Genomic DNA, 21,094 nt, shown 5'->3' with positions numbered 1-21,094 from the left:
TGGGTACACAGAAGGCTTTTATCATTAGAAAACCTTTAAAACTTACAAGAAAAAGATGCTGACCGAGCGTTTCCTGATGTCATTCTTTTACTTGCTGTTTTTCGCTCGGGCCACTCCGAAGTGGCCCGAGCGAGCCCCAATAAGCGGCCGCCAAGGAGTGAGCCGGTGTGTACCTAGACGCCCACAAAGACCACCAATGCACCGATGTCTGAGGGTGTCTGCCACTGGCAGGGAAGTGGTGGTGGGGGGAGATAGGCCTCCAAACCTTGGAGGGCCCGAGATGTCCCCAGAGAGGTGGCGTCTGATACCCAACCTGACATATAGACACAGACATACAGGCACACACAGATACAAACATCCATTCCCACCCTCATGCTCTCATGTGCACTTCACACTCAACCGACGTGGAGACAGACATAAAGAGACGCTGTATACTCAATCACACTTCCCAAGTGTACTCTACGAACCGGGTCTAGGTACCCTTGCCCCTGGAGGGGGGAACTGCACCCAGACCCAGGTGGTGTTACCCTTTTCCCTGAGGTGGGGAGAAGCAGACCGCCCCGACTCCACAGCAGGAGGGAGGCCCCACACTCCAGACCGCAGTCGGATGGCCAACTCCTCCTCCTAGCCCCCCCCCCCGCTCCAGCAGGCCACAGAGAATGGGGGTGAGAGAAGACTCCAAACCTCCCTCCACCCGCTCATTGTAGTGTTGATGCATGTGTGTTCTAAGGTGCATTTAAAACCCAGGAGGGCATGGAGCTACCTGCCAGAGAGCAGCAGGTAAGCGCATAGTCCCTCCTGCTAGCCCTCAATGTCTAAGTGTATTTAAAACTGAGAGGTGGGCAACGACGCCAGGGGTGAGGTGTACACCCTGATGGTCTTTTGGATTCCGTGTATCGTGCCCACCCCCAAGATCCTATATGTATGTGTAATGAGAGTGTGAGTAATTTGAATGTCTAAGTTGTGGGATAAAATTGAGGCAGAGGCAGCTAGAAGGGGATGGGTGGGGGGGGGGGGGGGGATGCCTCCTCTGCACCCTGGTGACATACCCCTAACCCAAGGCACTGCATGTGTGGGTGGTTGTGGTGGAGCGGGAAGAGGGAGGCAGCTGGAGATGGGGAGGGAAGGAAGGGAGGGGCAAGTGACCCCTCCCTGGGGCCAGCTCCCCCGCTGACCCCAGTAGGCACCCCCCATTCTCCACGGACCGGGGCCCAGTGCAGCAGCGAAGTACAGTCCACCTGACCCCACCACAGAGAAAACTGCACCCACCCCATCATCCACTGATCTTCCAATTCAATTCAATTTTATTTATATAGCGCCAAATCACAACAAAAGTCGCCTCAAGGTGCTTCATAGATACAGAGAAAAACCCAACAATCATATGACTCCCTATGAGCAAGCACTTTGGCGACAGTGGGAAAGAAAAACTCCCTTTTAACAGGAAGAAACCTCCGGCAGAACCAGGCTCAGGGAGGGGCGGCCATCTACTGCGACCGGTTGGGGTGAGAGAAGGAAGACAGGATAAAGACATGCTGTGGAAGAGAGACAGAGGTTAATAACAGATATGATTCAATGCAGAGAGGTCTATTAACACATAGTGAGTGAGAAAGGTGACTGGAAAGGAAAAACTCAATGCATCATGGGAATCCCCCGGCAGCCTACGTCTATTGCAGCATAACTAAGGGAGGATTCAGGGTCACCTGGTCCAGCCCTGACCATATGCTTTAGCAAAAAGGAAAGTTTTAAGCCTAATCTTAAAAGTAGAGATAGTGTCTGTCTCCCGAATCCAAACTGGAAGCTGGTTCCACAGAAGAGGGGCCTGAAAACTGAAGGCTCTCCCTCCCATTCTACTTTTAAATACTCTAGGAACAACAAGTAGGCCTGCAGAGCGAGAGCGAAGTGCTCTAATAGGGTGATATGGTACTACAAGGTCATTAAGATGTGATGGGGCCTGATTATTTAAGACCTTGTATGTGAGGAGCAGGATTTTGAATTCAATTCTGGATTTAACAGGAAGCTAATGAAGGGAAGCCAAAACAGGAGAAATATGCTCTCTCTTTCTAGTCCCTGTCAGGACTCTTGCTGCAGCATTTTGGATTAGCTGAAGGCTTTTCAGTGAGTTTTTTGGACATCCTGATAATAATGAATTACAGTAGTCCAGCCTGGAAGTAATAAATGCATGAACTAGTTTTTCAGCGTCACTCTGAGACAGGATATTTCTAACTTTAGAGATGTTGCGCAAATGGAAGAACGCAGTCTTACATATTTGTTTAACATGTGCGTTGAAGGACATATCCTGGTCGAAAATGACTCCAAGGTTCCTCACAGCGTTACTGGAGGCCAAGGTAATGCCATCCAGAGTAAGAATCTGCTTAGATATCATAATTCTAAGCTTTTCAGGGCCGAGTACAATAACCTCAGTTTTATCTGAATTAAGAAGCAGAAAATTAGCAGTCATCCAGGTCTTTATGTCTTTAAGACATTCCTGCAGTTTAACTCATTGGTGTGTGTTATCTGGCTTCATGGACAGATAGAGCTGCGTGTCATCTGCATAGCAGTGAAAATGTATGCTATGTCTTCTAATGATGCTGCCTAAGGGAAGCATGTATAATGTAAACAGAATTGGTCCTAGCACTGAACCCTGTGGAACTCCATAATTAACCTCAGTGTGTGAAGAGGACTCTCCATTTACATGCACAATTTGGAGTCTATTAGATAGATATGATACAAACCACTGCAGTGCAGTATCTGTAATACCTAAAGCATGTTCTAATCGCTCTAATAGGATATTATGGTCAACAGTATCGAATGCTGCACTAACGTCTAGCAGGACAAGCACAGAGATGAGTCCACTGTCAGAGGCCATAAGAAGATCATTTGTAACCTTCACTAAAGCTGTTCCTGTGCCGTGATGAGCTCTGAAACCTGACTGAAACTCTTCAAATAAACCATTTCTCTGCAGATGAACTGTTAGCTGTTTGACAACTTCTCTTTCCAGGATTTTTGATATGAAAGGAAGGTTGGAGATTGGCCTATAATTAGCTAAGACTGCTGGGTCTAGAGATGGCTTTTTGAGTAAAGGTTTAACTACAGCCAGCTTGAAGGCCTGTGGTACATAGCCAATTATTAGATATAGGTTGATCATAATTAAAATTGAAGAATTAATTAATGGCAGGACTTCAAATAGGATCAAAATCAAAACAGACATCTACCGGTAATTTCAGTGAGTAGACTTTAATTTAATCATGTCCAATTTGGAACATTTTGGAAATAATTCAACAGGTAGTGCCTTACCTTTGTATAAGCCGGCTTATGCCCACTCACGTCAGACCACTGGCTTGTGCCTGTCTGTTCGACAACCTCGGACCGTCCAAACCTCCAACTTCCACCCCAATACCACAGGACGAGCCCCCAAACTGTTACGGATTCAAATATTGGGGATGGATACAAGAGGAAAAACCACAATAACAACACTGGTCCGGCCGGGTTGAGTCAAACAATGATTTTAATGATCACACGCGTGGGAGATGGACACCGTACGCAGACAGCATCAGATCTCAAAATGGTAGAGCATTGATCAAACTCTTATAGCCTCTGGTGCCTCCACCTTATCATAAAAGCCTAAACATTCACATGCTTTTTCTCACACGGCGCCTAAGCTACGACCTTGGCTCCCTGTTTATCTGCTCCTGCTGAGATGGGGCAGAAAACTCCAGCATGTTCCGTTCTCTTCTAATCAGACAAATAAGGCGATGACTTTCTGCGAACAGTATTTCTTATAACTCAGCAGTATAATGCATCATAAAACAATATCATTCATTCACACTAAATCAGAAGTGTAATGCAAATCAGTTTAACAAATGCAATAGTTATCAGCTTCTTCTAATTCAGGAGAATAATGCAAACTAAAACTACATAATAATTCACAATCTTTAATTAGGGGTATAACATGGCATAAAATAATATTATAATCTAATAATTCCCCCTGATGAGCTCATTAGAATAATGAGAAGTTCATGAAGTCATTACTAGTTAACGTTAAAGGGATGGTTGGCTCAAAAGAGCTCTGACTTTTTCCCAGCCTGGCTACAGAGCTGAAGAGAAACCTGGGGTTGTTCTTATTTTCTTCAATCAGTGATGAATAGTAAGATGTTCTGGCTTTGCGGAGGGCTTTCTTATAAATCAGCAAACTATTTCTCCAGGCTAAATGATGATCCTCTAGATTTGTGACACGCCATTTCCTCTCCAGATTACGAGTCATCTGCTTTAGGGTACGTGTTTGAGAATTATACCACGGAGTCAGGTACTTCTGATTTGAGGCCTTAGTTTTCACTGGAGCTACAGTATCCAGAGTCGTACGTAGTGAGGAGGTGAAATTATTAACAAGATAATCGACCTCTGTTGGGGTAGCATTCAGATAGCTGCTCTGCTCTATGATGATACAGGGCATTGAAGATGATAACAGTGGGTGGATTATATTCTTAAACTTAGTTACAGCGCTTTCAGAAAGACATCCACTGTGATAAAGTCTACTCTCCACCGCTGTGTAATCAATTATTGTAAATGTAAATGTTATCAGGAAATGATCAGACAGGAGAGGGTTTTCAGGAAACACTGTTAAATGTTCAGTTTCGATGCCATATGTTAAAACAAGATCTAGAGTGTGATTAAAGTAGTGGGTGGGTTCTTTTACATTTTGAGAGAAACCAATTGAGTCTAATAACAGATTAAATGCCATGTTGAGGCTGTCATTTTTAGCATCTACATGGATGTTAAAATCACCCACAATAATTATTTTATCTGAGCTCAGAACTAAATTAGATAAAAAGTCTGAGAAATCAGACAGAAACTCTGTGTAAGGCCCAGGTGGACAATAGATGATAACAAGTAAGACTGGTTTCTGAGTTTCACAGCTGGTCAATGGTCAATGGTCAATGGTAACTTTATTGTCCCTGACGGGAAATTGATTTGCAGTATGTCAAAACGAACAACAAACATACAACCAACACATCACGTACACTCAATAAAAATATAATATAATATAATATAAGCCTGATAAAACAACCTAGATTATCCATCGGAAAAAGTGCAATGTGCAATGGCAACAACACTTACAATTTAGTGTTGTTAATTAAGATAATAGCACTAGGTACAAACGACAATTTATGTCGCTTTGTCTTCACTGCAGTCATTTTATAACGACGACCTGATGGAAGCAGTTGAAAATCGTTAAAGAGAGGATGATCTTAACACAACAGGACAGAGGTTGCCTTCCTCAGCACCTGCCTGTTATAAAAGTCCACAAGCTGGACCTGAGACCTCCCTGAAATCTTGCCCGCCACTTTAACCAGATTGTTAAGTCTGGTCTTATTATCCATGGACATAATACCGTACCAAGCAATGATACAGAAAGTTAAAACAGATTCAATAAAACTTTTATAAAAGAGAGTCATCATTTCAGATGAAACCTTAAAACCTCTCAACCTCCTTAAAAAGTACAGTCTTTGTTGAGCCTTTTTCACTGTAGCAGCAAGATGCGACTCAAAGGACAGGGTCTTATCAAGAACAACCCCCAAATACTTGTAACTATCCACCATTTCAATGGCTGCACCATTTACCACTTTAAGCGCAGGATGAGGGGATGACTTCCTGAAGTCAATAACCATGTCCTTGGTTTTTAAGGTGTTAATCAATAAGAAGGACTGATCACACCATGAAACAAACTCCTCCACAACAGGCCCATGGGAATCCTCTTCACCATGAAGGAGGCTTACAATGACTGTGTCATCTGCGTATTTGATGAAATACCTATTGGCCTGTGTGCTGCGACAGTCATTAGTGTACACAATATACAAAAGAGGAGAGAGACAACAACCTTGTGGTGAGCCAGTGGAAGAGTTCAGCTGTTTGGAAAAACAGCCGTTTATTCTCACACACTGTGATCTATCAGTTAAGAAGTCTAAGATCCAACCAACGAGATTAAAATTAAGTTTAAATTGGTTAAGAAGCTTGTCCACTAAAAGATGTGGCTGGATAGTATTAAAAGCTGAAGAAAAATCGATAAATAAAAGCCGAGCATGAGCTTTGGCGCCATCAAGATGGCGATAAAGGAAGTTCAACAGAGTGACCACTGCATCATCCACACCTCTACAAGGCCTGTATGCAAATTGTAGTGGATCTATCAGCTTCTCTACTTGCTGCAGGATCTCCTTCCTGACAAGTTTTTCGAAGGACTTCATCACTAAAGATGTAAGAGCAACAGGCCTAAGATCATTTAATGATGTAGGTTTTGTGGTCTTAGCAACTGGAGAAATAATTGATTTTTTCCATACCTCTGGAACCTTCTGTTGCTGAAGAGATAAAAGAAAGATGTGATAAAAAATACCACATAATTGCTCAGCGCATGTTCTAAGCACCTGGCCACATATATTATCAGGACCTGGACTTTTATTAGTCTTACTCATTTTAAAAAGATTTCCCACCCTTCTTTCATCAAAGAACAAAGCTGGGGGGCCTCTGGTGCTCTCTGTTAAGGAATCAAGTGTATTCCTTGGAATATGGTTATCATTAAATCTCGAATAAAATCTGTTCAGCTCATTGGCTAACTGAAAGTCTGAACTAAAACCAGGGAGACTTATCTTATTACAGTCACTGAGACAGTGACCAGTCATATGTTTCATGCCAGCCCAAGCCACCCTTAAGTTATTGCTACCCGTCTCCGCCTCTACCTTATCCTTGTATTTTATTTTAGCTTTTTTAATTTCTGATCTAATCTCCTTCCTAATTTCTCTGACTTTCAAGGTATTCCCTTCAGTAAAAGCTTTATTCCTTTCGTGAATCAGCCTCATAAGAACTTTAGAGGACCATGGTTTGTTATTAGGGAAAGAATGCACAACCTTTGAGGGAATAATCGTGTCTCTACAGAAGGATATATATCCGCAGACAACGTCAGTGAGTTCATTAATGTCTCTACATGATTCAGTAAACACAGACCAGTCTGTACAGTCAAAGCAGCCCTGCAGGGCTAAAGAGGCATCACACCTTTATACGGTGTTTCCTCACTTTCTCTCTTCTCAGTACAGTCTTATAGACTGGCAGAAGATGCACCGTGTCGTGATCCGAGGATCCGAGAGCGGGGCCAGCCACAGATGTATACGCACCTTTTATGGAGCCATAACATAAATCCAGAGTCTTATTGAAGCGAGTGGGACAGTGCACATACTGATAAAAACTGCTCAGTGTTTTCTTCAAGTCGCAGCGATTAAAGTCCCCAAGAACAATATTAGGGGCTTCAGGAGAGAGAGATTGTAGAGAGTGGATGGCATTGGAGATGGTGTCAGTCGCATTCTTAGGATTCGCTTTGGGGTGGATGTAAACGACGGTGACGTTGATCTGTGGGAATTCCCTCGGCAGATCAAACGGCCTCAAAGACACAGAGAGGAGCTCAATGTCAGGCAGACACACTTGTCTGCGAACGGTCACGTTTTTACACCATTTCTGATTTATATACAAACACACCCCTCCTCCTTGCGATTTCTGGGTAGCTCCGGGGTCTCGATCCAAGCGTATGGGAACCCCGAAGCCATTTAGTTCCAGAGAACAATCAGGGTCAGAATCCTTGAGCCAAGTCTCTGTGAATGCCATTAGACATGCATCCCTGTAGTCACGTAAATGTGCAACATTCAAATGCAGATCATCTAATTTACTCCTCAGAGACTGCACATTAGCCAGAATTATTGATGGTAAAGGAATACGGTTGTAACGTATTTGCTTCCGCAATCGCTGACGTAGGCCTCCCTTCTTACCCCGCTTCCTTGCTTTGACTCTGTTAAAAATAAAAGTGGCCCTGTGATTACTGGATAATCCAGAGCTGGAAAACACTGGAGGGTGAAAAGAGTCCAAAGACGGGCCTGTCCACCGAAGATCCAGAAGAAACTCCCGTGAGTATGAAATTGTATGGGAGTAGCACTGACTCCAAACAACCGTCAGGATTGCCAATAAAACCAAGCAAAATAAAAAACCCATCTTCAACAAATGAAGTTCCACAAAACACAAGCCGATGCTGTAGGATTTCCTCAGGCAAAAAAGAAAAGAAAAATAAGATAAAATAAAAGAATAAAAAAGTAAAAAATAAGTTAAGACACTGACACTAACAGACAGAGACAACCTGCTGGTCGCCGCAAGAGCAGCGCCCTCTTGGACAATGTTAAGCACCAGGCTTTCAAATGAATTAAAAGTCTGTCTTGGTCTTATATAATCCATCATACAAAATGTAATCAAATGGAAAGGTCCCTTTTTAAAACTTGTTTTATCAGTTTTAATCTTTTAACTTTATGCATCAAGAAAAAATTTAATTATATGCAACATTCTCTGACTTGAATAAATTAGTTTAACATTTAAACTTATTTTCTGCACATTCCAGCACATAAAATAAAATATTTTTTGTGTTTACACTTAGTCTTTTAAATAGATGCAAGTAAAACACAGCAGAAAATAAATAAAGTCAAAGACTCAACGGTCCTGTTGCTCTATTTTCACCTGTAAAGCAGGACTGGAGTAGGTGGAGGTTTACCCTGGTGCAGGTGTGCCGCGGTCAGTTGAAGAATCCGCGAGTGTCTCTGAATTTCCCATTACGCCGTTGCGCACTCGGTGCTTGCTTGGAACAAGTATAAATTGTACAATATAATATTATTATTATATTATTAGTATAGTACAAATATAAATTAAACACAAAACACTCACTCGTTTTGTGTTTAATCTGTTACTCCCAAAACGTTCCCCTCTCCCTAAACAACCAAATCCAACGTGTTGCCTTTTTTTATTGGTCAACATGTTACATTTTCCCCCAACTGTAAAGAGGTGGCGGTTTTCTTTCGTTACTGTTTTTGTGCTGTCCTTAGGAAATGCTTCTTTATTTTGCTGCTACTCTTACTGTATAACAATAGTATTTAGAAAAAAAAACATTTCTTATATAAATATATATTTAATCATAACTCTGGTTTTAGTGGCCTGTCATTAAAATGTAATGAGTGGTTTACACTTTGAAGTCCGAACTTTCAAAACAAGCTGAAACAGAGCCTCAGTGTGGCTGCAGCTTGTTGCTATGTCAGCTCAAATCAGTCATGTGATTTGGAGATGCAGCACAATGAGGGTCAATTACACTCACCTTCATTCCATTTACAGAGTGTAACAACTAACCACCTGTGTGAAATCTGAAATGCTCAAGGTGTTGATTCAAATGTGTTCTGGCACAATCATAGTCATCAACTGCCGCTGAAAACAAGACATAAAGATGAAAACAATGAATTCCCCCTAATAAACTGTACGGTGCCCTGAATCATAAAGACAAATGACAAGCACAGACTCCATAATCCTTCCCCACTTCTTGCAACTCACACCATTGTTGTCTGTTCCTAGAAACACGTCTACCTTATTTGCTTTTAGGATTTTACCTGCTTTAACAGCTTGATTTCCCTAATGATTTGCATGTTGGTGAAGTAGGTTCACCTTTGATAACCTTGCTTGTGTTTCTTTAAGCCCAGAGGTGCGTCATTTCCAGATATGTTTTCTTTTGGAGAAGCACAGGTATGAACACATGGGCAATAATACCACTATATTTAGTTTTCGGAGCAGCACTACTACATGTAGTTGTTTTATTGTCAATAAAACTTTTTGAAACATGAGCATTATAGAATGCTTTATTGGTCAATATATCATAGAAACACGTTAAATAAAAGCTTAAAGTTTGCTTTGGTGCCACTGCAAAAACATTTAATGACATAAAAAACCTGTTGGCTTTATAGAACATCTGCAAGTCCACTTGTTACCTTTTTAAAAATTACAGATAGGCCAGAATTAGAAAAGGTAAGGTGATAATCAATAAACTGGTTTTGCCTTTGATCAAAGTTCAGAAAATGCACTAAACATAATACTGCAATAGTTTAGATTAAAGTGTTTATAGCATTTGCTTATCTACATGAATACAATAATATTATTAATTAGCATTTCTTAAAACATTTTTATTACCATACCATTTTCATAACTCCACACGTCTTCACTTTCCACAGAAAGTTCACTCCCTCCTGATGTCCTCATTTGACAGTAAAATATATTAAGAGATCAATCAAATAAAGACCTTGTTAAAAGTCAGCCCCAGTCAGCAGATGATCAGATGAGCTGCTTTACTGTGAGCTTAACTAAAAAACTTAATAGACTGGAGATAAGAAACCTTAATGTTAAAAATGTGTGATAAAAATGTTGGTACAATAATAATTATGACTATATCTGTTATACAGATTCCGAGAATGGATGGAAGGTGTTCACTGTTCATCCTGCTGCTCTCAGGTCAGTAATATTAATATCTTCAACATTTGAAATATAGCTTTTAAACACACTAAGGAACACTGAAGTGATTTAGGTAATCAGATTACATGTACAGTTAAAATAAAATGTCTATTCATTAACACATCAACCACAAGAACAGAGAGAAAGTCTTTGCCTCACCATACCATGATTCTTATATTCATTTTAAATTATGTTACATATAAAAAAATAAATATTGGATTTATTTATTTATTTATTTGGGTGTATTTTATTTATTTATTTACTTTTTTACAGCTATTTCTATGATAGCTATTGAACCAAATAGTTATTGTGACTTACTGTCATGAAAAACAGCCAGTTTATCCCTCTTGCCAGTCCTAAGCCCAGATAGAATAATTACATTTCCATACTGGATTGTTAGCACCCCGAGTTAACACTTGCCAACACCAGTGCTGTTGATGAGCTTGGTGCTGGCACAGGAGGAGGATAGGTGAATGTGTGTAAAGGAAAGGCAGTATGATGGTGAGAGTAGGGATTTTAAATATAGTGACTATGACTGTAAATGGAAAGAACTGGCTGGTGTGTTGCAGACAATAAAGGTACAAACACTGGTACTGGCATTAAATAAATTAACGATGTAAACTTAATTTAAAAAACAATGCTGCTGAATAAAATTGTTTTAATTAATTAAAATGTTGTAATTATATTCAAGTTCATCTAGCATTTTCCTTCATTTGAGATAAGTTCAACTTATTATTTTTGATCAACTTCAACTATTTTGCCCCCAAGTATCTTCTAGTCTTTGTTTTTATTGGTTTTCTTTTTTGAAATATTACATAAACATTGTAAAAAAAAAGCTTTGATGTTCATTTTAACAGCCACAATAAAGGCTCACTTTTTGTTTAACTTCAGTTCAGTTGTCCTGTGTCTGCTGTTTGGGTCCGTACCTTAAACACACCGGCAATCCAGCCGTGACATCTGCGAAGCCTTAGGTCGGGTTGCTGGTCAGACCAGCCTTATGGGCTCAAAGTGTGGTCATAAATTTTTTGTACTTGTAAATAAGCTTATCAGTACGAATTATGACCCAATTTTTCCTCCTTTCAGCTGATTGTTCAATCAAAAAAAATTTGAACAGAACAGATTGGTTGGTGGGGTACTGAAGCAATTGATTGCCTTGCAATTTTGACCTTTTCTCTCACATTTTTCTTGAATTTTTCATGTCCAGATCTTTGTGTAATTAAAAAAAATACAAAAGTGAAAAAGAAATATTGAGTTTTGCTAAAAAGAAAAAGTGACTCAATCCTTTTAAGTTATGTTCCAAAAATGCTGTAATACTTGTATTATTATTTGTACTATATTAGTTGTACATAATTGCACTACACACAATTAAAAGTATAGGTCATTCACCAGGAGACTTTTTTATGTTATTTACCCTCCATTTAGACTCAAAGAAGCTTGATGTCTGAAGGCGCGCCGTGGTGTGAAATACAAACTTCCCCCAAAAATGTTGAACCAAGAATTGTGATAGATCAAAGGCTATAAAAAAAAAAAAGGGCAGAAATCTATCTAAAACAGTAAGGAGTAAAATACCTGAATTCTACTTAAGTACAACAACAAATTACTTATACTTTGTTACTTTTTTTAGTTACTTTTACTTCCTGCCTCTGGTTAGCCTTACACCAAGATGGCCACATATACATCATGTGAGGCCCAGTGTCTCTTCAGATTGTTTTTTTTCTTTTTTTTTTGTCCCGTTTGGATCTATAGCCATCAGAATTGTTGTCTTGAGGCCAAGAAAGATGCCAAGCGGATTTATTTTACCAAGTGGATCATCATGGCCTTGCCATATTGGTCCATTTGATTGACCTTTATTATAATTATGAATTTATTTTATTTTCAGTTGCAAACGGGACAGACATGACTGTGGGATAGGACAGGGGGAAAGAATGAAAGAAAGAGAGGGAGAGAAAGAAAGAAAACCAAAGGGGAGAAGAGACGGTGAGAAGGGGGGGAAGAGAGAAAAACAAACAAACAAACAAAAAAAAAACAAAAAAAAACAACTCCTGGGTCACCTGTATGGAGAAAAAAAAACAGAGGAGACAGCAAACAACAAAGAGCAACATAATAATAGAAAAGAAAAGCACCTTCACAATGAACTAGCTAGCCATAGATATCAATAGTTACTAAATAATAAACGATATTGTGCAACACGCAAGATAGACAGCGCACAGTGTGCTTTGAGGCAGCAGCCAAGAAAGCTGTAGTCCGCGTCTGTGAATACCCATGTGTACACCTGTGTGCATACCTGTGTGGATCAGCATGCTTGCATTCCAAAGGTTTCTCCATGTAATGATCTGCTAGGGAGTGTGGGGAGCCACAGCCCTGTCCTTTATGGTTTGAAGCAGGTATGGAGGAGATCAAAACTCCAGACATCCAGAGGCCCCCAGAACACAAGAGACCAAGGAAGACCCACAGAGGGGCAGCTGCGCCACTGTCCCAGTAAGAGCTAAGGAGAGTCCCAGATGAGGGCTCATTCAGCAGCCGCGGAGCAGAGGCCAGGGGGAGTTGTAGTGACGCGCCCGTGAGCTCCGCCGGCAGCCAGCTGTGCCTGAGTGACCGAGCCCTCTCGGCCTGGGGCACCCCACCTCCGAAGTGGCCCGAGCGAGCCCCAATAAGCGGCCGCCAAGGAGTGAGCCGGTGTGTACCCGGACGCCCACCCCCAGATACAAAGAACCACCAACGCACCGACACCTGAGGGAGTCCGCCACCGGCAGGGGAAGTGGTGGTGGGTGGAGATAGGCCTCCAAACCTTGGAGGGCCTGAGATGTCCCCAGAGAGGTGGCGTCTGATACCCAACCTGACATATAGACACAGACATACAGGCACACACAGACACAAACATCCATTCCCACCCTCATGCTCTCATATGCACTTCACACTCAACCGACGTGGAGACAGACATAAAGAGACGCTGTATACACGATCACACTCCCCAAGCGTACTCTACAAACCGGGTCTAGGTACCCTTGCCCCTGGAGGGGGGAACTGCACCCAGACCCAGGTGGTGTTACCCTTTTCCCTGCGGTGGGGAGAGGCAGACCGCCCCGACTCTGCAGCAGCAGGGGGGCCCAAACACCCCAGACCGCAGCCGGACGGCCAACTCCTCCTAGCCCCCTCGCTCCAGCAGGCCGCAGAGAACGGGGGTGAGAGAAGACTCCAAACCTCCCTCCACCCGCTCATTGTAGTGTTGATGCATGTGTGTTCTAAGGTGCAATTAAAACCCAGGAGGGCATGGAGCTACCTGCCAGAGAGCAGCAGGTAAGCGCATAGTCCCTCCTGTTAGCCCTCAATGTCTACATGTATTTAAAATTGAGAGGTGGGCAACGATGCCAGGGGTGAGGTGTACACCCTGATGGTAACTTGGACTCCGTGTATCGTGCCCACCCCCAAGATCCTATATGTATGTGTAATGAGGGTGTGAGTAATGTGAATGTCTAAGTTGTGGGATAAAATTGAGGCAGAGGCAGCCAGAAGGGGACAGAGGGGGGGTCTCTTCAGATTGTACCAATTTGCTGTGTTTTTCCCGCTCATTTCGTGTCTGCTCATTCAGAACTTTTACATATTACACCTGACAAGAGCTTTTGGATTTAGGACTACAAAACTTGAACGGTTTTATCAGTAACCTTTGGCTTATCCCTGAAATATGAAGAACACCAGATGCTTCGCAGGCTGCTCCGTCGACTGGAAGTGCTCGAAGACAGCACAGGGATCATAAACAAAGGCAGGGGAAATGCGGACAGCTAACAGCTAAGCTAAAGCTAACACCATGCCGCATTTCTCTACCCAGCATTTTCCTTGCTAACATGCAGCCCCTGGTGAATAAAATGGATGAGTTACAACTGTGGATCACTGACAACAGGACACTAATGAATTGTAATGTTGTGTTAAGTCATGTGCATGTTAGGTCAGCACATAACTGCTCTACCACCATCACACTGGCACTCCACAGAGCTGTGTGCTGAGCTCATTCCTCTATCACCTTTTCCCCCCATGACTGCAGACCTAGGGATGGATATAACTCATTCATCAGTTGTGCAGATCACATGACAGTGATTGGTTTCATCAGTGACAATGATGAGTCTGGCTACAGGGAAGAGGTAAAGCAACTAGCTATGTGGTGCACTGAGAATAACCTGCTCCTGAATACCAGAAAAACCAAAGAGCTCATTGTGGACTTCAGGAGAGAGAAACATCTACGTAAAGGGCACAGCTGTTGAATGGGTCTCCACCTTCAATTTCTTGGGGATCCACATATCTGAGAGCCTATCCTGGTCAAGGCTCATCAGGCTCATCAGCGCCTCTTTTTCTTTAGGACACTGAAGAAGAGCCACCTATATACTGACATTCTGGTAACTTCTACCGCTGTGTGCAGAGAGCATCCTGACCAACTGTGTTACAAGTATGGGAATTTCTCTGTTGCTGATTGAAAGACACTGCAGTGGGTGGTGAAAACACCCAACACATCACAGGAACTCCACTTCCTGCTATTGAGGATGTCCACAAGAAGAGACATCTACACTGAGCATGCATCATTCTCAGGAACTTCTCCCATCCTGACAATAAACTCTTCCAGCTCCTTTCCTCCGGAAGACGCTGCAGGACTCCACTGACTAAAGCCAGCAAATTTAGGAACAGCGTCTTCCCCACAGCTGTCACCCAACTGTATCCCCTGTGTCTCCCGCCTTTCCATCCACGATCATTAGCACTTCTACATTCCTCTTCCCCCTTATCCCTCCCAATGCGCGTGATCATCACTGCCATTCATTCTCAACATTCATGCTCACATTGGGTATTTCTATAGTTTTAGGATACCGACATAGCATAGTGTCTGTTATAGTGCGTACACTGTTAAGAGCGTTTCACTTCAACTACTGCAGATTTATTCATAGGACTCTGTAGATCTGTTTAGCACACACATGGTACATCTGTATATATGCAGCACATGTGTATATTTGTTCATAGAACATCCGTATATGTGCCCATCTGTATAGCAATATAGAACATCTCTATGCTATACAGATATCTGTATATCTGTACATTTGTATACAGCTGCACATCCGTACATTAATTACTCTGTAGTTCATCTGTATAATTCGTCTCTCTGTAAAGTGTAAAGTTTGTGTGTTAGTCCCCATAGGGAAATAGTTCCTCTGCATTTAACCCATCCACCCAGTGAAGCAGTGGGCAGCCACCAATGCAGCGCCCGGAGAGCAGCGTGTAGGGACAGTACCTTGCTCAGGGGTACCTCAGGGTAGCTGTTCAGTGGTGTTGAACCCCCGACCTTCCGATCATGGGGCCACCACTCTACCTAATGAGCTATTCCTGCCCCATAATCTGTTCATAACTATACCATTATTCTAACCTTATCTGTATATATCAGTATATCTATACATTTGCCCTTAGTACATCTGTATATTTGCTCTCTTCTTATCTGCATATGATCTTCTCTTATTGCACTTGCACTTCTGATTAGCTGCAAACTGTATTTCACTGTGTAATGACAATAAGGTTGAATACTAAACAAAACACTATGTGACTATTTCAATGGTTGTAAGTTTTCAGTCTTTTTCAGTGATTCAGTTTCCACAATAAAACCTTTTCATTTCTCTCAGGAGGACTTTCCACTCTTCCTCCCCACTCCAGAGAATACCACTTTGTGAACCAGCTGATGACCTGGACTGAAGCTCAGAGTTACTGCAGAGAACACTTCACTGACTTTGTCACCATCTACAACAGCAACATCAACCAACTGCTTCTCTCAATGTCGCCAAGGATCAGTGCTTTTGCTTGGATAGGGTTCTATGATGATCCTTACAGCTGGAAGTGGTCCATGGAGGGAAAACTTTTTTATGTTGGCAGCACACATGCATTTTTGATCTGGGCTAACGGCCAACCAAACAATGAAAATACAAATGAATACTGTGTGGCTCTTCAGGGACAAACACAGATGAATGATAGACCCTGTGGAGCTTCTTACCCTTTCCTGTGTTACAATGGTAGGAAAAATGACTTGTTGCCATAGTTATCCTACAATTTTAGGAGATTCATAATGTGTGTTTGAAAATTCATCCTTTTTAATCTTTCACAGCAAAAAACACAAGTTATATCTTAGTGAAGGAGAGCCGCTCCTGGTCAGCGGCTCAGTCGTACTGCAGGACATACCACACAGACCTGACCAGTATAAGAAGCAAAGAGGAGAAATCCAACATCACGCTCGCTTTGAATGGATCAGGGGTTCAGTATGTGTGGATTGGTCTCTACAGGGATCCCTGGGCCTTCTGGTCTGACAACACAACCTCCACATTCACTAACTGGTGGTCCTCTCAACCTGATAACTTCAATTCAATTGAGTACTGTGGAGCATTTAATTTAATGTCAGGGGAATGGGCTGATGGCTTCTGTGGGTTGAGACTCTCTTTTTTCTGTTTCAGAGGTGAGGTCCAGAATGCAAACACTGTAAGATCCTGTCATCATGTAAAACACTAATGTTTGTGTTGTTATATGTGGTTCATTTTTAGCAGTGACAAAGCAAACAGTGGTGAAAATGAAGCTTCAGTCAGAGGCAGACATGCACAGCACAGAGATCCAGCAGCAGGTTTCACAGCAGGTCAGCAGTTCAGTCACCAACACAAACTTGACACAAGTTCAAACTATGCTTCATGTTTTTCATCATCTGCACATTTTGTCCAGCTGTCAGGCCTCATGCTGTCAGAAGGACTGACAGACTTCAGGATTCGTTGGAGGAAAGTCCAGAGTTACCGTGACGACCAGTCAAAGAAGCAGGATGTGGACGGTGGCTGCAAAACTGAAGTCTGACTGGACTGAACCACTTCATGTGTGAAGTTAATAACATGCTGTGCTGAGCTGTCTCATCCTTTGAATCTTTCAATGTTTCAGAGTGTAAAGTTCCACCAACAGCTCATTTGTTCAGCTGCAGTTGTAGTTTGGTAGAAAGTCTTTAATCAGAGGTCCACTCACTAGTTTTCCTGATAGGCTCTAGTCTCTTGTTTTGTTTTGCAGTGTCTCTTTCAACACTTTAGACTCTGTCCTTCTGTATAAGTCACTGTACAGGCTTTGTCTGTGTGCAGTTTATTAGGATCCATAGTTCCGTTTCATTCTGACAGCATCCTCTGCTGACTTACACAAATGGTAAAGAAAACAATGGATCATGTAGGCAGATATACACGAAGTAATACTTAATGACTGAGTCCTCTGTGGGTTTTTACACAGAGTAATAAATCAGGTAACATTGTTACAGATCCATGAACACAAAAACCTTTGACGCTGAAGTTTTTTTTGTTTCTTCTGTTTGAACGTTTAAGGTCCATGTTAAAATCAGAGGTATTCAACTGTAAATGTAAAATGTAAAAATCTGAATGTGATTTCTTCAGTCTAGGAAAGAACAGCTGTAGTGGAAACGGGAAGGCTAAGAAAAAAAACCTGACTGAAAACTCCAGAGAAACATATATTTAGTTAAACTGGTCTTGGAAACTATGTTATACGTATGTTGCACTTATGCTTTATAGTAGAATTGTGTTTAATATGTAACTTTACCACTTTATATTTTTAACATATGATATTGTACTTTATAAATGCATTATAAATGTCCACAATATCAATCGGAGCTTTGTTGTAAAGTGTGAAACATGTCACCATTTATTTATGACCAAAAAAACATTTGTAAAAGTATAACTGGGCCTTACTATAAAAAGTAGAAAGCACCTACAGTTATTTATTATTGCTAACCTTACATACAAGCCTTTTAAAGATAGCCAAAACTATATAAAGGAAACAAATCATATCCCTAAATTCACCACTGGCATAAAACAAAGGAATGCATGCCATGAAAGAGTTCGGGTCTTAGGAGGCTAAAATATGTGAATGACAAAATTCAGCCATAATAAAATTGTTTATGGGAGAAATGACAACAGAGAAGTATATAAATTGACACAAAGTAATGGCATAACCTTTATGCTAATTAGTGAATGACATCATAATCTAAATGTTGTTAACTTTGTTTTGGAAAGATTATGATAAATGAATGATAACTAGTTCTAGTTGGAGCTTTAATCTTATGAACTATGAAAATGAATCAATCAAGTTAGACCTGGCTGAACTCAATTTGGAACCAGATGTCTTTAGGAATGAACTGTCACAACACTTAAAGTTAACTGACTAAAATCTTTTAATCAACACAATGGCAGTAAGAGAATTCCACTGGGATTTATAAATTATGTAATGTTTATTTGAAGACTGTAAAATAAAAAATAATGCGTATGGAACAAGTCTAGTTTCATACTTGTAAGGAATGATAGCTGACTTCGGAGGACATCTCTCTCTCCTTCCAGTTCTTCAGTTCTTATCTTTTGCCACTCCAGTTTCTCCTTAATAAAAGTTTCTCTCGCTCCATGTTAAGAAGGGCAGTTGCAGTAGAGCAGGATTAAAGAATCTAAAGAACAAACAATTATTAAATTACAGTGATAAAATAAGTTCTAATCTAAACTTGGGAAACTCAAATAAAATATTGATTAAAAGCGGATACAACTTGAATTGATAAAAAGCCACTTTGTAAAAAAGTTGGGAGACATACACTTATGGAATGGTAATAAAAGGGCCAAAAAACAAAAAGCAACAAAATAAGCAAACAAAAAATACATATATCAATCACCTGGATCACCTGTTGAGAAAGAAAAAAGAAAACAAGCAGAAGAAAAAGAGAGCAATAGAATAAACAACAACATCATGATGATATATGGGAATATAACAGTAAAATACAAAATATTAAACATTATTGTGCAGCACGTAAGATCAGTGTGCTTTGAGGTAGGAGCCAAAAAGAGTGTAGTTTGTGTGTGTGAGTCCCCGTGTGTACACCTGTGAGCATGAGCGTGCTTGTATTTAAAAGGTTACCTCATGAAATGATCTGCTAGAGGGTGTGGGCAGCCACAGCCCCGTCCTCCAGGGCATGAAGCACACCGTAAAAAAAAAAAAAATCCTAAAAAAAACAGTAATATTCTGGCAGCTGGGGCACCAAAATAATACCAGAAAATAACGGAAAATAACTTTCTAATGAAAATACGGTTATTTTCAGTAATGACAATACAGTTTGTTGCCCTAATTTTACATTTTTTTTCATTTACATTTCATTTAATTTCAAAATGGGTTTTGCCTTTTTCAAGTGCTTTTAAACATTAAATTAGGAACATTTTAACGTGATTAAACAATGAAATTACCTATAAACAAGGTCAATGAATGCGGCAATATGAATCATAATACGTAAATGTACAGAAAATTTAAATAATAATGGATTGCATTCTTTGCTTAGGCTGCTGCCCCCGCGACCCGGCCTCGGATAAAGCGGATGAAGATGGATGGATGGATGGATGGATTGCATTCATATAGTGTTCATCTTTTAATTGGAATGTTGCTGGTTCGAGCCCCGGCTCCGACAGTCTCGGTTGTTGTGTCCTTGGGCAAGACACTTCACCCGTTGCCTACTGGCGGTGGTCAGAGGGCCGGTGGCGCCAGAGTCCGGCAGCTCTGTCAGTGCGCCCAGGGCGGCTGTGGCTACACTGTAGCTTGCCATCACCAGTGTTGGTCAAGTTACTTGAAAAAAGTAATCAGTAACTAATTACTGATTACTGTTTACTTTACCGATTACTCATTTTCAAAAGTAATTAATTACTTAGTTACTTAGTTACTTTTTAAAAACACGATTTACAACCTGAAGAGGTGATAAAGCGATACACTGTAATCCCAAAAGTTATTTGCATTCAAATGGTTTAGCTATAATCACTGATGCTAATTAATTTTCTGTGTAAAACTAAAATCATATAACTGTGTCAGACAGAACTCATGGGTGGAAGCTTTTTGCACTTAACCTATATTGTTTTGCATGTGATGCACTAAAATGAATACATTTAACATGGTCCTTTCTATTTTAAGTTTATTCTAATAAATAGTTTAAGTTCAATTTTTTATAAGAGAATAAGTTTTAAACTCAACACTCAAATAATAAAAGTAAATTTGATGTTTACTGATCATGTTTAGTTGAAAGCACTTTCACTATTTTTAAGTTTTTGTTGCCCCTCCCATATTTTTCCCGGCACTGGAACCGAAGAAACGTCTGGACTTGTTTGTCAGGAAAAATTAAGACAAGTCGTTTTTGGTGGTTTTGCCTGGGATTGGACATGTTTGTTTCAGTCTACAGTCGATAGGGAGTACTTTTCCTCAAACCTCCACGCAAACTGGTGAGTTAAATCTTTGTATTTCAACTTTAAGCAAAAATAGTTGCATGTTACATTACGCAAATGTGCACGCTAATTCAATCTACAGTGAACCCTCGTTTACCACGGGGGTTACGTCCCAAAAACAACCCGCAATAAGTGAAATCCGCAAAGTAGTGAAAAGTATTTATTATAAATGTTTTAAGGCTGTAACCCTCACAGCCTTAACTGCGGTCAAGTGAGCCCTCACTTACGAAGTCGCAGTCAAGCTAGCCGCCCCGCCAGCCGCACCTAAAATGTTGTTGCACTACTCTTACGCATATTACGGTATGGGTGAAAACCGGCTTAGAAACGCAGTGTTTTCTGTCCTGACACTATTTTACTTCACAATCCACTCCCAGTTTTGGTTAATCTCCACTTTCACCCCTGTGATCCACAGCCCAAATTACTGTATGATTCAGAGAAAATTAACAATAAAATTTACC

General features: G+C 41.0%; 1 protein-coding gene across 1 annotated transcript; it reads left to right on the top strand.

The window, feature by feature from the left end:
- Positions 1-10,244: 10,244 nt before the first annotated feature.
- Positions 10,245-19,209, top strand: LOC145425866 (putative C-type lectin domain family 20 member A). Its single transcript, XM_080299315.1, has 5 exons — positions 10,245-10,344; positions 15,996-16,379; positions 16,472-16,816; positions 16,902-16,990; positions 17,074-19,209. Exons 1-5 carry the CDS (start codon positions 10,275-10,277, stop codon positions 17,197-17,199), a joined length of 1,014 nt encoding a protein of 337 aa, XP_080155441.1. The 5' UTR covers positions 10,245-10,274; the 3' UTR covers positions 17,200-19,209.
- The last annotated feature ends 1,885 nt before the right edge of the window (positions 19,210-21,094 follow it).

This window comes from Astatotilapia calliptera, chromosome 3 (genome assembly GCF_964374335.1).
Source record: "Astatotilapia calliptera chromosome 3, fAstCal68.1, whole genome shotgun sequence".
NCBI lineage: Eukaryota > Metazoa > Chordata > Actinopteri > Cichliformes > Cichlidae > Astatotilapia > Astatotilapia calliptera.
Note: the sequence above shows the minus strand (reverse complement) of the source record. Positions and strands in the feature narration are given on the sequence as shown.